This window comes from Myotis lucifugus, unplaced genomic scaffold (assembly GCF_000147115.1).
Source record: "Myotis lucifugus unplaced genomic scaffold, Myoluc2.0 scaffold_28, whole genome shotgun sequence".
NCBI lineage: Eukaryota > Metazoa > Chordata > Mammalia > Chiroptera > Vespertilionidae > Myotis > Myotis lucifugus.
The window spans coordinates 3,112,028-3,126,346 of record NW_005871076.1 but is presented as its reverse complement, the minus strand read 5'-3'; the positions used below and the strand labels follow the sequence as shown (position 1 = coordinate 3,126,346).

Here is a 14,319-nt window from a genome sequence, read left to right as displayed (position 1 = left end):
TGAGTGACCACATGGCGCTCTTAACACATTGTGGACGGATCACGAGAATTCTCGCTTCATATTACACAGTATTTTACAAAGTATCATACTTTAAAAAGATATTAGCTTGTAAGAACATGTAATAAATAACTTCAAAATGCAATGGGTATTTAATTTTAACATTTATGTAAAACGTTTTTTGTACTCGTTCAATAGACACTTATCTGGCCACTGGGTAAAGCTAGCAATAAAACTACTGGTCCGTAATGTGTTAAGTGTAGTCATTTGTATCCAGCTGGAATCTGCCTTCCTCTACCTCCACTTTCATCTCCATTCAGGATAGTAAGTCTTCTCCTTCCTCATGACAGCTCTGCAAGCGTTTGAAGACTGATATTGTGATGTCTTAAAGGTTCCTCTTCTCCAGCCAGAGCTGTGGTTCAGGAAGCACATCTTGCAGGAGCAATGTGTGTGACAGATGGAGCAGAGAGAAAGAGGGGAGCCAGGGAGACCAGGGAGAAAGCCAAGTCAGGATCCAGATGAGAAGACAACACCTGACCTAGGGCAGTAGAAAAAAAGAAATGGGGACGAGGAATAGATTCAGGATATATAAAAACGATAGAATTTATCAGTCTTCAAACTGGCTGGGTTTGTGAGGCAGAAGAATGGGGAACTCAGGAGTGACATGAATATACTACTTTCTTTCCCGCTCTACTTTGTGGCATATTTTCCTTTGTTCTTCATTCTGGAGTTCCCTATGAAGCTTAATTAGGCTTTTCTCTCATTAGCTCTTTTGTATTTGCTACTACTCTTGGCTGCAAGCAACAGAAACACAACTTTTTTTTAAAAGGATGTTGTTGGTTCACGCATGAAAAGAGCAGGGAGGAACCTCAGATGCATTTAGATAAAAGAGCTCAAACAATGCCATTGAAATGCAGTCTCCTATCAGGGCTCCACTTTCCTTTGACCTGTTTTACTCGGACTTTGTGTAGATGGTGGCAGAGTTGGCCACAGAAATTCCAGGTGTATCCCATTCTCCCCGCAACACAGCAAGGCCTCATTTTCAGCAGTTGTAATAAAAAGTATTAAGAACAGGTATTGTGTTGACTGGCCTGGGGTGAATCACTTGCTCAATCGGATGCAATATCTGGATTACATGTCCAAACCTGAAGGTGGAATTGGGGCCGCCCTCTTCACCCCCACTGAACAGCATGGACTTGGTGGGGCGGGGGGCGGGATGGCTCCCCAAGGAAAATTAAGGTGGTATCCCTAGGAAAAGAGGAACATGGGTGCTGAGCAGGGAGTAGTAGCAGGTGTCCAGAGCACTTTGTTTCCCCCTCAGTATCACTGAGGAATTATACAAGAGGTAAGCCCTTTATATCCTTAGATACAAAGCAACAGGCAATGCCTGAACTCCTGGAAAAAAAATTTCTTTTTCTGCCCACCATCATTGTCATAATCATATTGAACAGCAAGCAGTCATTTTTATTTGCGGGCATGCTGGTGTGCTGGTATGCAAGCAGGCTTCAGCACTGTCAGAAACTCTCTCCAATTGGCTTTAGGAGCATAGCCATTTGGTCACATTTGGCTGGGCCATTCTCCAAGAGACCCTGAATCCTAAGGCGCCTCTGTTGCATGAAGTCTAATAACCCCATCCTTCAGTCTCATTTCAGAACACCCTGGTGACACCTGGCCTCTAAATCCATTAGCAGCTTTTGTTGTCACGTAGGTGCAGAGCTGACATTCAGCAGTGTGCCAGAGAAACAAATGGCTACGTGAGGGATTTTGATAGCCTTGAGTTGAGCCAAATAAGATAAATCTGTCTTATATGGTATCATAATAAGGTTGGAATTGTATATTTCCATTCCTCTCCAGGTAAGGATTCCAAGAGAATTTGCCAGATGTTTGAAAGAGTGAGATACAATCACCTGGAAATGATAGATCCGGCTTACCATTTCTGTCTGGTCAATGCACCAATTCATTGTCCCTTCTACTCCAACTTGGGGATTTAAAAAAATATCAGTCTCTCTTTTACTCCTCTACTCAGAACTGTTCATTCAAACCATACTTATTGAATGGCCTGCTATATGCCATTATTGAACCCTCTTTACATGTAATCCTGCAGGGCAAGGGCAAGGTTTTCATATTTGTTCAAGAACAGGTCACCGGGAAGAGCCATCAGATAAGATATATTTTTATTGGCTTCACTTTCGAGAGCCCCTCCCTAAGACAGCAAATGCAATACCAGTAGTAGTAGAAAGGCAAGCCAGAGGGAATGTTGCTTGGTGAGAAATGGAAAAGCAGCAGCAACCATTTTATTCCCCTTCTCTCCAGCACGTATTTTCACTCAGGCTATGATAATAAGAGGCACATTTCTCTTGGGAGGGTGGGGGGTGAGGAGAAACCAATGCCTAGTTCCCAAGTTGAGACACATCCTTATTTACTACAAGCTATTCACACTGGTTTTATACCCACATACTTAAGATTCAAAATTTCCTTCTCAAAAAGCTTTTTGTGGCCTGTGGCCCCCACTACCAGAAGAGAGGTTCTCCTGGATCTAAAAACTCATGTTTATTATTGGGTGATGTTCCACAGACCAAGGATGTCTTACTAGTAACTTCTCAGGGGTGTTACTAAAAGTTCTTAAATTTACCGTTAATGGAGTTGCTGAGTATTTGAATGTGGTGTGCTACTAAGAATTCTGTCTGCCATACAATCCTTGACAATGCTGGCCAGTTCACTCTTATATGCTCATAGTTTTTAGGAAGGACGTTTTTAGGCATCCTAAAGTCTCTCAATCTCAAACTGGTTGTGGTTTTGAATGACTACTATACTTTATTAATTAGAAATTTGTAGAATTACTGTTAAGTTCAAATTGGATGGAAACATTTTTCTTACATAATGGCTGCATTGTTGCCGTTTTAATTTCTGCTTAGCTTCTTTTGAGTTCTTTGTTAATTGCCAAACTCTCTTTCCCATGGAAAGTTGGACAGGGTAGGGAAGTTTGGTTGAGTATAGACTCTAGTCTAGAGGGCTTTGCCACTTGCTAGCTTTGTGACCTTAGAACCTTATTTCACCTACATGATGCTATGAGATACAGGCAGTGGTAGTACCTGATAGCCTTGAGGATGAAATAAAATAATTCATGTGCGTGTTTAGTATGGTACCTGGCACATAATCAGTGGTGAAAAGGTGATTGGCAGTGGTTGGTTACTTTTATATTTGACTTTTGTTAAAATAAAACAAGACTAAGAACCCATTGATGTAACAGTTGACTTTAGATGGTCTCCTTCCCTTTTGTCCCCTAATTAGTTTCAGTTGGTTAATTTCCAATGCTAATGAGATCTGTGTCACTGACTCCCTCAAGCTACATTCTCATACTTAGCCGATTATCTCATAGGGGATAAGTGTGAAGATTGGAAGGAGGAGGGTGACAGTGTCAGTGATGAAAGTTAATATTTATAGAATGCTCATTGGGCCATAGCATTTGTATCCTATGCTGTGTTAAATGTTGTGTGTCTATCATCTCATTTAATTTCACAACCACCCTAAGAGGTAGGGAATATTAGTATCACTGTTTTACAGGTGGCAGGACTGAGGTTTAGTGATGTTAAGTGATTAGAATGTATAGCCAATAATGGTAGAGCTGGACTTTGAACCTAAGCTGCTATGAGTCAGTTATAACTGACAGAAACAGTTCAAAAAAGCAAGGCCTCATGGTGGTGGGTCCATTGTCACACAGAGAGAAGGGACATAGCTGATGCTGCAGAACTGGCTTGTGCAGTATTTCAAGTTGTTGGCATGTAGTTCTGTTTTGTGTGTTTCCACATTGACATATCATGGAAACAACCAGTGGGGAGAGGTTGAGATATTCCAGGACACTCAGGGAATTATGGAGCTTAGAGGTGAGTTCAAGTGCACTTTAGATAGGAACAGCAGTTTTAAATAAATCTGCCTATGAATTTATTTCTCCAACACCTTCATTTTGTGCAGATTTTGATTCAAGTATTTATGCAGCTGTGTACTAGAGGGGAAAAGTGAGATTGTTTTGTCTAATTATTGCTTTATTTGTGCCTTTAATTTATAAGTTAAAAGAAATTCTTCTTTGTGCTTTATCACTAAGGCCTGGGTAATTGTCATAAAGGTTACCCATTAAAAAATTCTGGGAATCCAATGATTCTGTAGTCTCTCTTAATTCTCTAGGGACATATAAATTGAATTGACTCAGCAGTGAACAGAATTTATTGCAAATCACATTTTAGTGCAGAGGAAGCATATGAAGGCTTTCCTCACCCTCCTTTGATTTATTAAATTGCGCTCCCATTGTAGCTTCTGGGTGAGGACTCATAGAATTGCTGTGCCCTGTGATTTGTATCAAAGACCGACTTTCCTGCCTGGTGTTTATCTTCAGGATCAAGCCCTGTGGTTCAGAGAGAACATGAAGTGTTCCTTCTATGTTAGGTGCCAGCTTGTTGCATAGGTTTGTAGTGATCGCTTCAGGCTGGAATCGGAAGGCCGTTCCCAGTTTCATTTCCTCTTACTCTTGGCAGATTCTTTCCTCCAGTGACTCACCTTCCCTAGCTGCCCAGAACATCTCATTACCTTTGTCGTCGTCGTCATTGTCGTCGTCGTTGTCGTTGTCATCATCATCATCATCATCATCCACAATGTCTTACTTATCATGTGGTTAGCGGTTAAGAACTTGGGCTCTGGAGACAGACTGTAGGAGTTCCTGTCTGGATTCTGGCCACTTCCAGCTGTCTAACCTTGGGCAAGTGACCTAACCTCTCTAATGCCTCAGTTTGCTCATCTATATGATGGGAATTATTAGGTTGGTGTGAGGACTGTACAAGATAGTATATATAGAGCACTTGGCATGGTGTCTGATATATAACTAGGCGATTGTCATCATTTTTATTAATTTACTATTACTGTTGCAATTATAACATAATGACACTCATATGGATCCTGATAAGGTGAACATGCTTCTATTCTCTAGAAGCACCCACTTGAAAACAAACATGCATTGGCCTGGATATTTAATAAATCTTGATGTTCAGCAGAAGCTAGATCATACCTACATCAAAGTGTATAAAGATAGAAGGCTAAGAAACATTAGTGTGGCCAGGTCTCAGAGTACTCTGGCTAGTCAGGACAGATAGACTATAGCTTCTGTTGGGTTGTTGAGAAAATGTATTAAGTGATCAATCTTCCTAGGAGCCATATTCAGGCTTGTTTAGTGATTCATGGCCCCTTGAATTGATCCTGTAGAATTGGGTGTGTCCTTTTAAAACAAAGGGTCTGGGGATGCTTACTTGAAAGTATATAATCTGAGATAACTCTGCTAATCATGAGCCAGGAGCCACTGCTAGAGACCTTTCATTTTAGGAAAGTGCCCTTGCCTTTGAACTTCAGTCTGAGACTAGTGGGCAACTGATTTTCTATAGAAGAAGATTTTCCCAGAACAGACTGACTATTTCTAAAGGTAAATTGCATACCCTTTGCCTCTGCCAGTATGGAAGGTATTTATGAACCACAGACCACTGGGGTGGCTTGGTAATTGTGTGCATTTGCAACTGCCTGGAAATTAAAAGAAGACTGGAGTATCCCTGTAGGGGCAAGATAGAATAGTATGCCACCTCCCAGCTCTGTGTCCTTGGACAAACAGTGTAACCTCTCTGGGCCTCAGGGTCCACATCTATAGACTGGGAATAACACTAGTACCTAACCCATAAGGTGGTTTCAAGGATGATGTCATGTGGGTACTTGGTAAATGTTGAGTAATAAAGACATTCTCTGTTAATGCTGTTAGTTTTCTTAGTGCAGAGGAAGCATGTGAAAGCTTTCCTTACCCTCCTCACTTTCCTCGAGATAAGAGGATACAACCCTCTTACCTTAGCACTATCTGGCCTTTGTGGCGGCAAGGATCCTCTTAGACCAGTGATGGCGAACCTATGACACGCGTGTCAGAGGTGACACGCGAACTCATTTTTTTGGTTGATTTTTCTTTGTTAAATGGCATTTAAATATATAAAATAAATATCAAAAATATAAATCTTTGTTTTACTATGGTTGCAAATATCAAAAAATTTCTATATGTGACACGGCACCAGAGTTAAGTTAGGGTTTTTCAAAATGCTGACACGCCGAGCTCAAAAGGTTCGCCATCACTGTTAGACCCCGGGCCTTCCTGGTTGGGCCATGTAGTCACACACTCCTGGCGGGCACGGTTTATTAGCTTCATTTCAGAACTCATTCTCTTTGGCTCATTTACCAAACTAGACAGAGATTAATGGCCTGGCCTCAGAGGATCAGGCAGCACATGTTTCTGGTGCCTTTGGCTCATTGATCACACCTCTCCAATTTGGGGAGTGCTTGGTTGTTCCAGACAGTGGTCTCCTGAGACCAGGAAACCTGTTTGGTGCAAACTCACCTCCTAATTAAGGAGGACTGAAAGCCTTGCATTTTGCTATTTCTTCTGGATTTTGTTATTTATAAACAGGGGCAAGTGTCTCTGGGATAAAATGTTTGAATTTAATGGGAGGGATGGCTGGAAAAAAAAATAACTTGCCAAAATATGGTCTCTTTCTCTGCACTTTTCTTACCCAACTTCCCAAGGTTAGTGAGCGCCATTCACCATGGATCGCTGGTCCCAGCTATTACGAGGCCTCTCATTTCCCTAACAGGTCACAAGGCCCTGTAAGATTACATCACTGCCCCTCTGCCCATCCTTAGTTCCTACCTTACACTGATTGCTGACCATACTGGCCTTCCTCGCTCCAAAAGACCATGCCTTTCCCATCGCAAGACCTGCACTTGCTGTTGGCACTGGCCCCCAGGTCTTTCCAAGGAGGTCCTCTCATCATTCAGGTCTCATGCAAATGTCACCTTTTCCCCACCTCAGGTTCGCAGTAGTCTTTTATTTCCTCGACTGTACTTATCAATATTTGAATATCATATTTGTGTCTCTGTTTATTTCTGTTTAGTTCCCTAAAGGCTAGTTCCAGGAAGCAGAGGTTATAGCTGTTATGTTCATCTGTACCCCCTAGCATCTACAAAACTGCCTGGCCATAATAAGCACATAATAAATACTTGTTAGATGCATGAATGAATAAGCAAATTAATGAATTGCAAGTAACTTTAGAAATTATCCATTCAAGAGGTCTTCAAACTTTTCAAGACAGTATCCCCTTATTTGATAGTCACATGAATAAAGCGAGGGAAGGAGGACATTTGGATACTTGGAGTCTTAGCTTCTCTCCCACCCTTCTGGTAGTCCTACTGCAGGGGCTGTGGGGTTCAATTTGGAAAGCATGATCTAGTCTAAATTCTTCACTTATATTGATGGTGGAGGTACTGCTGAGGGAGACTGGGCAACCATGTTATCCCGGTACAGAAAGAATATCTTTCCCAAAGAGTTGAAGTCTTTGAAATACTGGTCTACTAGTCAGAAGAACGGAGTATTTTTAGAGGGAGGATAACACTTAGCTTAATTAAGGTTCAAAGTTTCCTATCATCAAATCAATTGCAAATGTTCATCTGTAGTTACCAGAGGTAGCTCATGGGCTATACAAAAGCAGGTGGTGAGCTGGATTTGGCCTGTGGGCCATAGTTTGCCAATACATGACATGCTGACATTTATTACATAAGATAAAGCCCGTGCTTTAGAAAAATATCATAGTACCCAAATCTGGTGATTATGATCTGTAGGTGTGAAAAAGCATAGGGGGAAGCTGGCCATCAAAACCTAAAAAAGAACAACAACAACATATTCCAAGTGAGTCTGATGGCCACTCTTGCTTGAGAATCATTTGTTTAACTCTTAGAGGAACTGAGCCATGAAAAGCGAGCCATGAAACCCTAAAAGCAGCGGTTCTCATCCTGTGGGTCTCGACCCCTTTGGCGGTCGAATGACCCTTTCACAGGGGTCGCCTAAGACCATCCTGCATATCAGATATTTACATTACGATTCATAACAGTAGCAACATTACAGTTATGAAGTAGCAACGAAAATAATTTTATGGTTGGGTCACAACATGAGGAACTGTATTTAAAGGGCCAGAAGGTTGAGAACCACTGCCTAAAAGGGATGTTTACCTGCTAGGAATGTTATAGCTCTATTTTGAAAAAAAAAATTATATTTTGAATTTTATCAACAAAGAAATTTGTGGGAGTTTGTTTTCTCTCTTGGTACACAACTACCTACATAATATCATTTATTTTGCCTCCTGGCCCACAAAGCCTACAATATTTAATTCTGTCTGGTCCTTTACAAAAAAACTTCCCGAATCTTGCAATATGTCACTGTCTGTTTTATGTGGGGCACTTTCCCTTTCATGATTCCTGTAAGTCGTTTAGGGGTTTCTATTGTAAAAGTAATATATTCTCCTTATAAAATTCAAATTTACAAAAGCCTGTAAGGTAAAAAATGATTGGTCCCTTTCCCCAGTGTTAACACTGAATGGTTTGTAATGTATCTTTGTCATGAATTTGCCACTTACTAGCTGTGAGGCCTTAGTTAACGTCTCTAACTCTCAATTCTCTATTTGTAAAACAGTGGTAATAACAGTTCCTCCCCAACAGGATTGTTTTGTGGATAATTTGAGGTAATTCATGTGAATTGCTTACCACATTGCCTAGTGCACAATTAATGCTTAATGATTTATAAATAATTTTAAATGTTTTATCCTTTTTAGTTTTATATACACACATAGGTTGTTTTTTTAAAGAATATGATTTTTTTAAACAATAAAGTTCCACAGATGATTCTAATGTACAGCCACTTAAGAACAATTGAAGTAAATACTGGGAACTAGATAATTATAGACGGGATTCATATTTAGGGGCTAGCTAGAAATTGCCTTCTATCTTATAGCCCAAACTAGGGAAAGGGGGAAGGTATTGGTATTTTTCAGTGAACCTGTAGGGTGATATAAAATGCACACAAGTAAATGTTTATTTCTATTTTCCAGGTCTACAACTCGAATAAAGACAGTCAGAATGAAGGAAGTAAGTACTGTGGCTGATAATTTTCTGTGGTTGGGGTTGGGATTGGGCTTTGAGAATTTGCTACTCCAGAGAAGAGCCACCAGGAGGTGCTGTGGGCATGTTGGGTCTGCCCCATTCCCCCCAGTGCAGCCTGACAGGCTTCCACCCTGACACATCTGTGACTCCAGGACATTCAGTGAGCCTGACTGGCAGGACTGTAACAGCACTGCATTATATAACCCTTCACACTATACAGAACATTTTCATGTACATTAGTTATCTCAGTTAATCCTAGGTCCTCTTAAGAATGTAGCTCCAATCATCACTTAAAAGTCACTTAATCCAATCATACTCAGCTCCCAAAGAACCCTGCCTATGAGAAAGCCAGAATTGACTTTGCCTCCCACACTGTCTTGCTCAAAGGACTGGAGAGGCAATAGCTATCTCAGTGATTGCTTAGTGTTCTTTGTTGCCTCTTTGGAGAGGAGGAGTGGAGACAGCGAGCTCTGTAATAATATTCCTCTTTGATGAGAGTGACCCTGGGCAGCCTCCGTAGAATATACAGGACATTCTCCCCGCTGCTGGCTCTGAGGACTCTGGTTAATCATGATTTCCAAGGGCACCTGCAGCCTTGTAAAGACAAGGGGATTAAAACAAAACTGCTGCTGCTAGGGTGTTTGGGCTGATTATCTCCTTGGTGCGCAGGAGAAAAAACACATTCCTTCCAGGTTGCTACAAGAGTACAAAGGAAATTCTGTCCCCTTTCCTCAGATTTGCTTTGTCAAATTTACTTGGGAAAAAAAAATTCAAAGGTAGCCCTACCATGAATTCCAGTCATGTCAGAAAAAATCAGTAAAAACAGTGCCTGCCCATGTGGACAAAAGGATGAGCTATTTTACGTGTGTGAAATCCATTATAGGACAGAGATTTTCACTTTTTCAAAAAAACCATATTGTACCAGGAATTTTTTGTTTTGTTTTGTTTTTTAATCGTCATGTTTTTATTGATTTTAGAGAGGAAGGAAAGGGGAGAGGGAAGAAAGAGAGAGAGAGAGAGAGAGAGAGAGAGAGAGAGAGAGAGAGAGATTGGTTGCCTCCTGTTCCCATATGCATCCCTACTGGGGATGGAACCTACAACCTGGGTATGTGCCCTGACTGGGAATCGAACCCATGACCTTTCAGTGTATGGGACAATGCTCCAACCAACTGAGCCACACCAGCCAGGGCTTTCCTAGGAGTTTTATATGAGATATTAAGTAATTTGGAATGGTGGCTTTTGGTAGGTGGAGACCGTTAGGACAGGAAACAATGTTTCTTTGTTTTTTTCCTTTTTCCCTCAATAATTGAACAAGAAAAAAGTTTTTCAAGTAAGTATTCAAGGAAACAAGTCATTTTTTCTTTCCCTCTTCATCAGGTGGGATTGTTTCCCAGTGCTTGAAATAAACTCTGGATAACGGGCTAAAATAACAATAGCAAAAGCAATAGTAATAATCACGTAGGACTATAGAAGGCTGTAGGGTAACTCACAGTAAAGTAGGAAGAACTGAAGAACCGGGCTTGAAGACATTCCATCTCTGGAGACCCAGGAACTAATGAGAAAGGGTCTCCTCAGTGATATTTTCAGGATGATACAACTCTGAACTGTTTTTAGTTCTTGCCTCACTCTTCTGAGAATTTAGATTCCCCAGGGAAGGTAGCATCAAGTTGGTCTAGCTTGGGGCCCAGCCAGGGGAAATCAAGACACCTTGATTGACAGTTTCTGCATAAAACGGGAGCAGAGTTGTTTGCCAGAGGGAAATCAGGGAACACACTAGGATAAGAGAGGCTAGTTAACAAGCAAGCCAAAGTAACAGATGCCCATACCATATCCCTGAGACATACTCCTTATAAGGACCCAAGAATTGAGGGGGATCAGAGGCATAGGAATGGAGACCCCCAACCTGAAGTTTCCTTGTAACTGTGGTCTTAAGAACTTGCTTCTCTCTGCTTGAGATAAGTACTAATAGATTTGAAAGATGACCCTGATTCCATTGGTGAGCATTGTCAGCTGATTCTACCATTGCAGTCATTTGCATTTTCACCCCACCCCCACCCCCAGTGCTCCTTGCCCAGGGTCTGAATTCTGCAACTCTTTTTCTGTCTATACCACAATGAAAATTATTTTAAAGTTAGGAAGTCAATCTGATATGAATTTAAGAGTGAGGCATTGCTCTTTTTACCTTCAGTAACCAAACTTCAAATGTCTAGCATTCTCTTTCTAGAAAATATTTTGGTGGGAATTTGAATGCCAGCATTTTATCATAGAGCTGGAACGGGTAGGTAGCAAAAGGAAATTTCTCTGGGACACTTCCAAATTTGTTTCTTTCATTTTGAAATTTCTCTCAGGGCCTGCAGCACCCATGGGGTACAGGGCATGGCCATAAATAATGTCGGTCAACTGCTGGTATTTTCCAAATAGCCCAGTTGCCAGGGAGTGGATGGCAGCAGATAAATATAGGTGTAGAGCCTTTATCCTCTCCTTTTTATTCTCTATTTGGATCTTAGATATAGAGAGATTGAATTAAACATACTCCTCCATTGGTGGCACATTATCATCACAAGGCCCTCCATTCATTTTCATTCTTTTCTCAATTCCTATTCCTTTTCTCTCCTATAGGCCACCATTCTAATGTGTTCTTTTAATCTGTATTCTCGAACAATGTGTATATGTTTTATCTACCTGTGTTTTTAAGTGACACAAATGGCTATATGTCTTGCTCAGTTTACTTTGCTCTCTCAGCATGGTCTTAGGAGCCATCCATAGTCCTCTGTCTGCTTCTAGAGCCCGGCTTCTGTCTGCTGCACACTCCATGGTGTAGGACACTGTCCATCTGCTTCTGTAGAGATGCCCTCCACCTCCTCATGCCTCCAACTCATCACTGCTAACGACACCAACATCTCTTACCTGTCCCCTGTGTGGCATTTCTTTGGGTTATATGCATGGGGAGAATTTCTGGTCTGTTAAAGGGAGTGCATAGACAGAGTTTTAGGGAGGACTCTCATGTCCTTCTCCAGAGCAGTTGGTCCACAGTCCCACCAACACTCCTTGAGGATTTCTCTATTCCTGCCAGCTCTTGCCATTATTCAGCTACCTAATTTTTTGTCAATGATAGCTCATTGTTGTTTTAGTTTATTTAGCTCATTTCTCTGATAATTAATGAGCTTGAGCATCCCTTTATTTGCCTGTTTACTGGATTTCCTCTTCTTTTTTTTTTTGTGCCTAATTATGTTCTTTGCCCATTTTATATGGCAGGTACCAATTTTTCTTGTTGATTTGTGAAGTTCTTTCTGTATTCTAGATATCAATCCCTTGTTAGGTGTAGACATTTTAAATATTTCTTCCTATCTTGTGATCCATCTGTTAATATTATATGTGATATCCTCCCTTGAGTATAAAGCCTTGCTCTTTTAATATTCAAATTCATCTTCTTTTTTTTGCATTCTGGTTTATGATTTTCAAGTTGTGTTTTAAAGAAGGCCTTTCTGACCCATGTCACCAAGATGTGCACCTACATTTTCTTTTATTGGCTTCATGATTTTTATCTTTCACATTTGGGCTTCTAATCTGATATCTACCATCATATATGATGTTTCATGAAGATCCAGCTTTGTTTTGTCCATATGAGGAGTCAGTTTTTCCACCAACATCTATGAAACTCCATTCTTTCCCCCTTTGACCTCTGGTGCCAGCTTTCTTGTACATTAGGTTTGCGTATCTGAGCTCTGTCTCTCAGCTCTTTATCTCCTTGGTTTATTTGTTCTTGTGCTCAGACCTCTCTGGTTTTAATATGATGGCTCTGAGGCTGGTCTTCATATCTGGTAGTTTAAGTCTCCTGTCTTTACTCTCCATTTAAGGGTTGTCTCAGCTACTTGTGGAACTTTATCCTTCTATATAAATTCTGTTATATGTGTGATAAGTTCCTCAGAAACTTAAAATTTTCATTGGAATTGCATTGAATGGTATTGATTAATTTGGGGATATCGATACTTTCATATTAACTTATCTCCTCTAAGAGCTTGGAATGCTTTCCATTTATTTAGGCCACCTTTGTCATTTATTAGAGTTTTAGTTCTCTGCCTACAGATCTTGTGCATTTTTGGTTTGGTTAATCTCTAAATACTAAATTCAGAAACCACTCTGCTATTTTTGCCAATCTTAAGGACCTTTCACCCCGTGGATCCTGCAGACATCAGGGATCCTTTCCTGGGTTTGTTCCTAGAGTATCAGGAATATACACCAATGATACTGAGTTTTCTCTCTTGGCCACATTCTGACCTGGTAGAGAAGGGAAGGGAAAAGATGGGCGTAAGGGTAATAGAGAGGAAGTAGGGTTTATTGCTCCCTAGGCTCCTTTACTGAGGGAGTGATCTTACAGTGCCAATAATCTGGACAGCTGATACCTGGCACTGATTTGCCCCCTTTCTTATTACAAACAATGGGACTCTGCACTAGGCAAGAACCCCTCCTCCTGCCCCACCCCTGTGGCCGCCTTTGCCATCTTCATGTATATCTGCTGAGTCTACATGTCCTGTTGCTTGCCCTGCCTTTGGCTACAGTTATGAGAATTGGTTTATTCTCCTTTGAATTGAGCTCAGGTCAGAAGCAGGAAGAAAAGCCAGGAAATGGCCTGTCCTCAGCCCAGGCGGCTGTTGTCCTGTGGTCCCACCTGAGGAACAGTTAGAAAGCCAAGAACTTGTGCAGGGCAAGAGCAAGGGAAAGATAGGCTTTTCTAGTGTGAGTTGGTCTTTTCCAAGTTTGACATTTGAAATGAGAATGTCACTGCCTGTTAGCTTTAAAAAGATTAGCTTGTTTACAGAAGTGCTGCCGTCCTGTTGTTCCTCCAGCTGTTTGAAGGCTGAAGGCTGACGGAGACAGAGAGGGCTTCGTCTCCTAATCTTGATTTCATAGTGCCACTTCTCTTAATGTGCGTGTTAACTCGAATTCCCGAGGTTAATCGGATTACATTCAAAGGGACATGTCATCTCATGCACCTCAGGACCCAGCTCGACCCTGACTGTCTGGCTTTCCAAGAGGACATCGCAGTGGCTTACTCTGCTTCCCGCTCTTGTTTTACATTTTCCTGGTTGCTCCTCCCTGAAGCTTTACTAGATTTAACTGCAGGAGTTCAGGTTTCCTGTAGCTCTTCATTTGATCGAAACCTATCAGAGCTCTTAAAGGGCCGGTGGTCCTAGGAGACCTGAGCACTGAGGGGTAAAGGGCATTCACAAGTAGAATGTGCATCTCTTTCTTTAAGGAGTGTATCCTCTGCTGTTGAGGCTCAGACCACTGGGAGACAATAGACAAATGTGTAGGTGT

At 41.3% G+C, this 14,319-nt stretch overlaps 1 protein-coding gene across 1 annotated transcript in view; it reads left to right on the top strand.

Annotated features, from left to right (window-relative positions):
* The window catches only part of ARHGAP26 (Rho GTPase activating protein 26), a 406,595-nt gene that overhangs the window by 193,461 nt on the left and 198,815 nt on the right, over positions 1 to 14,319 (top strand). The window contains 1 exon segment of the mRNA XM_006086413.2: positions 8,949 to 8,985. Coding sequence (XP_006086475.1) covers positions 8,949 to 8,985 — 37 coding nt within the window.